The sequence below is a fragment of the Coregonus lavaretus genome (assembly GCF_964263955.1).
Source record: "Coregonus lavaretus genome assembly, chromosome: 3".
Lineage (NCBI taxonomy): Eukaryota > Metazoa > Chordata > Actinopteri > Salmoniformes > Salmonidae > Coregonus > Coregonus lavaretus.
In genome coordinates this window covers 76,237,149-76,247,039 of record NC_139990.1, presented here as the reverse complement: position 1 = coordinate 76,247,039, position 9,891 = coordinate 76,237,149, and the positions used below count along the sequence as shown (strand labels likewise).

Genomic DNA, 9,891 nt, shown 5'->3' with positions numbered 1-9,891 from the left:
CTCACTGCACCACATCTCAACACTGTGGCCAGCTAGGCTATCTAGCTCACAGCACCACATCTCATCACTGTGGCCAGCTAGGCTATCTAGCTCACAGTATCACAATGCCAGTACTGTGTGCGCGCCCAGGTCACTCCTAGCACCACATGCCCATATGTGGTTAGCATGAGTCATAGAATCAACCCAGAAATATAACTCCTTCTGCAACAAGACCTTGTAGAATGTAGATGTTTGTCTCCTGGTGGCGGTCGCTAAGTCTCAGTACTTTGCCTAGGTAACAGCTAGCACCGTGCTGTATGAAGTTGGCATGAGTCATAGAATTAACCCAGAAATGTAACTCCTTCTGCAACAAGAACCTTGATATTTTGAGTTAGATGTATATTTATATCTCTATGTTGCACATGTCATGTTGTCACAATATAGATTTCTTTATCAATGTTACATGAATGTGTGCTTTTATATCAGGTAATCATAATTCATATAGTAGCTTTTGGTTGTGATATAAGCTATCCAAAAGGAAAACATAATTTCATGTTTAAATGTACGTCATATTTTTCCAGGTGATAATCCTATGGAACTGTGACAAGCCCCTCCCGGCCAAACACCGCTGGCCTGCCACCTCTGTACCTGTCCTGGTCATAGAGGGGGAGAGCAAGGTGAGTCCTCTGTACCTGTCCTGGTCATAGAGGGGGAGAGCAAGGTGAGTCCTCTGTACCTGTCCTGGTCATAGAGGGGGAGAGCCAGGTGAGTCCTCTGTACCTGTCCTGGTCATAGAGGGGGAGAGCAAGGTGAGTCCTCTGTACCTGTCCTGGTCATAGAGGGGGAGAGCAAGGTGAGTCCTCTGTACCTGTCCTGGTCATAGAGGGGGAGAGCAAGGTGAGTCCTCTGTACCTGTCCTGGTCATAGAGGGGGAGAGCCAGGTGAGTCCTCTGTACCTGTCCTGGTCATAGAGGGGGAGAGCCAGGTGAGTCCTCTGTACCTGTCCTGGTCATAGAGGGGGAGAGCCAGGTGAGTCCTCTGTACCTGTCCTGGTCATAGAGGGGGAGAGCCAGGTGAGTCCTCTGTACCTGTCCTGGTCATAGAGGGGGAGAGCCAGGTGAGTCCTCTGTACCTGTCCTGGTCATAGAGGGGGAGAGCCAGGTGAGTCCTCTGTACCTGTCCTGGTCATAGAGGGGGAGAACAAGGTGAGTCCTCTGTACCTGTCCTGGTCATAGAGGGGGAGAGCCAGGTGAGTCCTCTGTACCTGTCCTGGTCATAGAGGGGGAGAACAAGGTGAGTCCTCTGTACCTGTCCTGGTCATAGAGGGGGAGAGCCAGGTGAGTTATCTTCTCCTATAGCTTCACATACATCAATATGCTTATGAATACAGAGAAAAGTCTAAATATAGCCCTAGTAAGCACATTCTAATGATATCTAGTCATTTGTATTGATTGTTCTAATGATATCTAGTCATTTGTATTGATTGTTCTAAGATATCTAGTCATTTTAATTGATTGTTCTAAGATATCTAGTCATTTGTATTGATTGTTCTAAGATATCTAGTCATTTGTATTGATTGTTCTAATGATATCTAGTCATTTGTATTGATTGTTCTAATGATATCTAGTCATTTGTATTGATTGTTCTAAGATCTCTAGTCATTTGTATTGATTGTTCTAATGATATCTAGTCATTTGTATTGATTGTTCTAAGATCTCTAGTCATTTGTATTGATTGTTCTAAGATATCTAGTCATTTTAATTGATTGTTCTAATGATATCTAGTCATTTGTATTGATTGTTCTAATGATATCTAGTCATTTGTATTGATTGTTCTAAGATATCTAGTCATTTGTATTGATTGTTCTAATGATATCTAGTCATTTGTATTGATTGTTCTAATGATATCTAGTCATTTGTATTGATTGTTCTAAGATATCTAGTCATTTGTATTGATTGTTCTAATGATATCTAGTCATTTGTATTGATTGTTCTAAGATATCTAGTCATTTGTATTGATTGTTCTAATGATATCTAGTCATTTGTATTGATTGTTCTAAGATATCTAGTCATTTGTATTGATTGTTCTAATGATATCTAGTCATTTGTATTGATTGTTCTAATGATATCTAGTCATTTTAATAGATTGTTCTAAGATATCTAGTCATTTGTATTGATTGTTCTAATGATATCTAGTCATTTTAATAGATTGTTCTAAGATCTCTAGTCATTTGTATTGATTGTTCTAAGATCTCTAGTCATTTTAATTGATTGTTCTAAGATCTCTAGTCATTTGTATTGATTGTTCTAAGATATCTAGTCATTTATATTGATTGTTCTAAGATATCTAGTGATTTGTATTGATTGTTCTAAGATATCTAGTCATTTGTATTGATTGTTCTAAGATATCTAGTCATTTGTATTGATTGTTCTAATGATATCTAGTCATTTGTATTGATTGTTCTAATGATATCTAGTCATTTGTATTGATTGTTCTAATGATATCTAGTCATTTGTATTGATTGTTCTAAGATCTCTAGTCATTTGTATTGATTGTTCTAATACATTTACATTTTACATTTTAGTCATTTAGCAGACACTCTTATCCAGAGCGACTTACAGGAGCAATTAGGGTTAAGTGCCTTGCTTAAGGGCACATCGACAGATTTTTCACCTAGTCGGCTCGGGGATTAGAACCAGCGACCTTTCGGTTACTGGCACAACGCTCTAATGATATCTAGTAATTTGTATTGATTGTTCTAAGATATCTAGTAATTTGTATTGATTGTTCTAAGATATCTAGTAATTTGTATTGATTGTTCTAAGATATCTAGTCATTTGTATTGATTGTTCTAAGATATCTAGTCATTTGTATTGATTGTTCTAATGATATCTAGTCATTTGTATTGATTGTTCTAATGATATCTAGTCATTTGTATTGATTGTTCTAAGATATCTAGTGATTTGTATTGATTGTTGCAGTGAAGAGCCCTACTGTTTGTTGCTGTCTCTTCAGGTGATGAGCAGTCGTTTCCTGCCCTATGACACCATACCAACAGACGCCGTTCTAAGTCTGGACGAGGATACCGTTCTCTCTACTACTGAGGTGAGTTACTGCCAGTAGTGTATTACCGTATGTAAACTAAAGGGGTACCACAAGGTTCTGTTTTAGGCCCAGTTCTGTTCACCATTTCTATAAATGACATGGGCAAAGCTATGAAAAAATGGTCAACTTCATCTGTATGCTGATGCACTGTCACAACAGGTGAGCTGAAGCTGAATGGAAGGATTGCGTGTTATACTGGAGCTGCCTTACGAGCTTTAGGTGCTCAATGGTGCCACTCTCTCCCTTTTGCAGGTGGACTTTGCTTTCACAGTGTGGCAGAGTTTCCCAGAGAGGATTGTGGGATACCCGGCCAGGAGTCATTTCTGGGACAGCAACAAGGAGAGGTGGGGTTACACCTCCAAGTGGACCAACGACTACTCTATGGTCCTGACAGGAGCTGCTATATACCACAGGTGAGAAGGCAGGCACGACGCTACAGACCAAGCCTTCTCCTGGAGACCTACTAGATGTCCGGGCTTTTGCTCCAGCCCTTAGCCAGTGATTAATAGAATCAGTTGTGTTAGATTAGGGCTGAAACAAAACCGGGCAGGAGGGTAGTTAGCTCTCCAGGAGTAGGGTCGGCTACCGTTGAGCCGCAACTTTGACTGTTTCATATCAAAACAGCTATAAGGGAACTGACTGAAGTCTAACTCCAACTAATGTTACCTGTCCTCCAGATATTACCACTACCTGAACACCAGCTACCTGCCGGCCAGTCTGTCTAATCCTAACTCCAACTGATGTTACCTGTCTTTACCTGTAGATGTTACCACTACCTGTAGATGTTACCACTACCTGGAGATATTACCACTACCTGGAGATATTACCACTACCTGGAGATATTACCACTACCTGGAGATATTACCACTACCTGTAGAAATTACCACTACCTGGAGATATTACCACTACCTGTAGATATTACCACTACCTGGAGATATTACCACTACCTGTAGATATTACCACTACCTGTAGAAATTACCACTACCTGGAGATATTACCACTACCTGTAGAAATTACCACTACCTGGAGATATTACCACTACCTGTAGATATTACCACTACCTGTAGATATTACCACTACCTGGAGATATTACCACTACCTGTAGATATTATCACTACCTGGAGATATTACCACTACCTGGAGATATTACCACTACCTGTAGATATTACCACTACCTGTAGATATTACCACTACCTGGAGATATTACCACTACCTGGAGATATTACCACTACCTGTAGATATTACCACTACCTGTAGATATTACCACTACCTGTAGATATTACCACTACCTGGAGATATTACCACTACCTGTAGATATTATCACTACCTGGAGATATTACCACTACCTGGAGATATTACCACTACCTGTAGATATTACCACTACCTGTAGATATTACCACTACCTGGAGATATTACCACTACCTGGAGATATTACCACTACCTGTAGATATTACCACTACCTGTAGATATTACCACTACCTGTAGATATTACCACTACCTGTAGATATTACCACTACCTGTAGATATTACCACTACCTGTAGATATTACCACTACCTGTAGATATTACCACTACCTGTAGATATTACCACTACCTGGAGATATTACCACTACCTGTAGATATTACCACTACCTGGAGATATTACCACTACCTGTCTTTACCTGGAGATATTACCACTACCTGTACACCAGCTACCTGCCAGCCAGTCTGAAGGGGCTGATGTGCCACCTGTCTAACTGTGAACCCTGACCTTAACCCTACCGGTCAAACCCTAACCCTACCTGTACCTGTCTTTACCTGTAGATATTACCACTACCTGTATACCAGCTACCTGCCGGCCAGTCTGAAGGGGCTGATGTGCCACCTGTCTAACTGTGAACCCTGACCTTAACCCTACCGGTCAAACCCTAACCCTACCTGTACCTGTCTTTACCTGTAGATGTTACCACTACCTGTAGATGTTACCACTACCTGGAGATATTACCACTACCTGGAGATATTACCACTACCTGGAGATATTACCACTACCTGGAGATATTACCACTACCTGTAGAAATTACCACTACCTGGAGATATTACCACTACCTGTAGATATTACCACTACCTGGAGATATTACCACTACCTGTAGATATTACCACTACCTGTAGAAATTACCACTACCTGGAGATATTACCACTACCTGTAGAAATTACCACTACCTGGAGATATTACCACTACCTGTAGATATTACCACTACCTGTAGATATTACCACTACCTGGAGATATTACCACTACCTGTAGATATTATCACTACCTGGAGATATTACCACTACCTGGAGATATTACCACTACCTGTAGATATTACCACTACCTGTAGATATTACCACTACCTGGAGATATTACCACTACCTGGAGATATTACCACTACCTGGAGATATTACCACTACCTGGAGATATTACCACTACCTGTAGATATTACCACTACCTGTAGATATTACCACTACCTGTAGATATTACCACTACCTGTAGATATTACCACTACCTGTAGATATTACCACTACCTGTAGATATTACCACTACCTGTAGATATTACCACTACCTGTAGATATTACCACTACCTGGAGATATTACCACTACCTGGAGATATTACCACTACCTGGAGATATTACCACTACCTGTCTTTACCTGGAGATATTACCACTACCTGTACACCAGCTACCTGCCAGCCAGTCTGAAGGGGCTGATGTGCCACCTGTCTAACTGTGAACCCTGACCTTAACCCTACCGGTCAAACCCTAACCCTACCTGTACCTGTCTTTACCTGTAGATATTACCACTACCTGTATACCAGCTACCTGCCGGCCAGTCTGAAGGGGCTGATGTGCCACCTGTCTAACTGTGAACCCTGACCTTAACCCTACCGGTCAAACCCTAACCCTACCTGTACCTGTCTTTACCTGTAGATATTACCACTACCTGTATACCAGCTACCTGCCGGCCAGTCTGAGGGGCCTGGTGGACCAGCTGTCTAACTGTGAAGACATCCTGATGAACTTCCTGGTGTCAGCCATCACCAAGCTGCCTCCCATCAAGGTCACCCAGAAGAAACAGTACAAGGAGACCATGATGGTGCAGGTGAGGGCTTTCTAGTCTTTATCTCAGGAACAACTGGAGATATTACTATACAACATAGTAAATGAGACATTCACAAGTAGTTTACACACACGTCCAACAAACTTTTCAGATGCAGGGTACAATCAAATGTAACGTGAAAGGAATCACAATTACCTGCACATTGAAGTTGAGCCTTCTCAGGAACAACTCTGGCTTTGAGTCCTGGCTGGTGTACCATATCTGTAGGGGAAAGGTTGATAAAGGTTATTCTTGATTTATTTCCCAATTCACAGTAAATGCACAGGAAGTACCATGGCTGTTTCATGTTATTCTTATTTCCTTAATGTTCCTGATGACATCAACAGACGCCACAGCTCCACCTCCATTGTTATAGATGTTTCTTATTGTTGCGGAAATATATTTGTTTCTGGCCTTCACAATGAAACAAATAAACAAACCAATAACTACATCAACTTTAACTGGTAACATTATGAATACATCATACTAATGTCTCTGTCTCTCTCTCCCTGCAGACCTCCAAAGCGTCTCGATGGGCCGACCCAGACCACTTTGCCCAGCGGCAGAGCTGCATGAATAAGTTTGCCAGCTGGTTTGGCAGCATGCCCCTGGTGCACTCTAATATGCGACTGGACCCAGTGCTGTTTAAAGACCAGGTGTCCATACTGAGAAAGAAATACACGGACATAGAAAGACTATAACAACCTGATCCCCTCTGTCTCCATGGTGGAGTGTAGAGAGACAGAGAGACTAGAACAGCCTGATCCCCTCTGTCTCCATGGTGGAGTATAGAGAGACAGAGAGAGACTAGAACAGCCTGATCCCCTCTGTCTCCATGGTGGAGTGGAGAGAGACAGAGAGAGACTAGAACAGCCTGATCCCCTCTGTCTCCATGGTGGAGTGTAGAGAGACAGAGAGACTAGAACAGCCTGATCCCCTCTGTCTCCATGGTGGAGTGTAGAGAGACAGAGAGACTAGAACAGCCTGATACCCTCTGTCTCCATGGTGGAGTGTAGAGAGACAGAGAGACTAGAACAGCCTGATCCCCTCTGTCTCCATGGTGGAGTGTAGAGAGACAGAGAGACAGAGAGACTAGAACAGCCTGATCCCCTCTGTCTCCATGGTGGAATGTAGAGAGACAGAGAGACTAGAACAGCCTGATCCCCTCTGTCTCCATGGTGGAGTGTAGAGAGACAGAGAGACTAGAACAGCCTGATCCCCTCTGTCTCCATGGTGGAGTGTAGAGAGACAGAGAGACTAGAACAGCCTGATCCCCTCTGTCTCCATGGTGGAGTGTAGAGAGACAGAGAGACTAGAACAGCCTGATCCCCTCTGTCTCCATGGTGGAGTGTAGAGAGACAGAGAGACTAGAACAGCCTGATCCCCTCTGTCTCCATGGTGGAGTGTAGAGAGACAGAGAGACTAGAACAGCCTGATCCCCTCTGTCTCCATGGTGGAATGTAGAGAGACAGAGAGACTAGAACAGCCTGATCCCCTCTGTCTCCATGGTGGAGTGTAGAGAGACAGAGAGACTAGAACAGCCTGATCCCCTCTGTCTCCATGGTGGAGTGTAGAGAGACAGAGAGACTAGAACAGCCTGATCCCCTCTGTCTCCATGGTGGAGTGTAGAGAGACAGAGAGACTAGAACAGCCTGATCCCCTCTGTCTCCATGGTGGAGTGTAGAGAGACAGAGAGACTAGAACAGCCTGATCCCCTCTGTCTCCATGGTGGAGTGTAGAGAGACAGAGAGACTAGAACAGCCTGATCCCCTCTGTCTCCATGGTGGAGTGTAGAGAGACAGAGAGACTAGAACAGCCTGATCCCCTCTGTCTCCATGGTGGAGTGTAGAGAGACAGAGAGACTAGAACAGCCTGATCCCCTCTGTCTCCATGGTGGAGTGTAGAGAGACAGAGAGACTAGAACAGCCTGATACCCTCTGTCTCCATGGTGGAGTGTAGAGAGACAGAGAGACAGAGAGACTAGAACAGCCTGATCCCCTCTGTCTCCATGGTGGAGTGTAGAGAGACAGAGAGACTAGAACAGCCTGATCCCCTCTGTCTCCATGGTGGAGTGTAGAGAGACAGAGAGACTAGAACAGCCTGATCCCCTCTGTCTCCATGGTGGAGTGTAGAGAGACAGAGAGACTAGAACAGCCTGATCCCCTCTGTCTCCATGGTGGAGTGTAGAGAGACAGAGAGACTAGAACAGCCTGATCCCCTCTGTCTCCATGGTGGAGTGTAGAGAGACAGAGAGACTAGAACAGCCTGATCCCCTCTGTCTCCATGGTGGAATGTAGAGAGACAGAGAGACTAGAACAGCCTGATCCCCTCTGTCTCCATGGTGGAGTGTAGAGAGACAGAGAGACTAGAACAGCCTGATCCCCTCTGTCTCCATGGTGGAGTGTAGAGAGACAGAGAGACTAGAACAGCCTGATCCCCTCTGTCTCCATGGTGGAGTGTAGAGAGACAGAGAGACTAGAACAGCCTGATCCCCTCTGTCTCCATGGTGGAGTGTAGAGAGACAGAGAGACTAGAACAGCCTGATCCCCTCTGTCTCCATGGTGGAGTGTAGAGAGGCAGAGAGACTAGAACAGCCTGATACCCTCTGTCTCCATGGTGGAGTGTAGAGAGACAGAGAGACTAGAACAGCCTGATCCCCTCTGTCTCCATGGTGGAGTGTAGAGAGACAGAGAGACTAGAACAGCCTGATCCCCTCTGTCTCCATGGTGGAGTGTAGAGAGACAGAGAGACTAGAACAGCCTGATCCCCTCTGTCTCCATGGTGGAGTGTAGAGAGACAGAGAGACTAGAACAGCCTGATCCCCTCTGTCTCCATGGTGGAGTGTAGAGAGACAGAGAGACTAGAACAGCCTGATACCCTCTGTCTCCATGGTGGAGTGTAGAGAGACAGAGAGACAGAGAGACTAGAACAGCCTGATCCCCTCTGTCTCCATGGTGGAGTGTAGAGAGACAGAGAGACTAGAACAGCCTGATCCCCTCTGTCTCCATGGTGGAGTGTAGAGAGACAGAGAGACTAGAACAGCCTGATCCCCTCTGTCTCCATGGTGGAGTGTAGAGAGACAGAGAGACTAGAACAGCCTGATCCCCTCTGTCTCCATGGTGGAGTGTAGAGAGACAGAGAGACTAGAACAGCCTGATCCCCTCTGTCTCCATGGTGGAGTGTAGAGAGACAGAGAGACTAGAACAGCCTGATCCCCTCTGTCTCCATGGTGGAGTGTAGAGAGACAGAGAGACAGAGAGACTAGAACAGCCTGATCCCCCCTGCTGCCTCCTGGAAGGACAGGAGTGTAGAGAGACAGAGAGACTAGAACAGCCTGATCCCCTCTGTCTCCATGGTGGAGTGTAGAGAGACAGAGAGACTAGAACAGCCTGATCCCCTCTGTCTCCATGGTGGAGTGTAGAGAGACAGAGAGACTAGAACAGCCTGATCCCCTGCTGCCTCCTGGAAGGACAGGAGTGTAGAGAGACAGAGAGACTAGAACAGCCTGATCCCCTCTGTCTCCATGGTGGAGTGTAGAGAGACAGAGAGACTAGAACAGCCTGATCCCCTCTGTCTCCATGGTGGAGTGGAGAGAGGCAGAGAGACTAGAACAGCCTGATCCCCTCTGTCTCCATGGTGGAGTGTAGAGAGACAGAGAGACAGAGAGACTAGAACAGCCTGATCCCCTGCTGCCTC

The 9,891-nt window shown here is 44.8% G+C and overlaps 1 protein-coding gene across 1 annotated transcript in view; it reads left to right on the top strand.

Moving 5' to 3' along the window:
• Positions 1-9,469, top strand: part of LOC311123624 (exostosin-1a-like) — a 106,090-nt gene extending 96,621 nt beyond the window's left edge. Inside the window, exons 7-11 of the mRNA XM_084158201.1 lie at positions 561-656; positions 2,995-3,084; positions 3,337-3,497; positions 6,027-6,198; positions 6,711-9,469. Coding sequence (XP_084014327.1) covers positions 561-656; positions 2,995-3,084; positions 3,337-3,497; positions 6,027-6,198; positions 6,711-6,896 — 705 coding nt within the window. The 3' untranslated portion in view covers positions 6,897-9,469. The remainder of the gene's footprint in view (positions 1-560; positions 657-2,994; positions 3,085-3,336; positions 3,498-6,026; positions 6,199-6,710) is intronic.
• Positions 9,470-9,891: the final 422 nt, after the last annotated feature.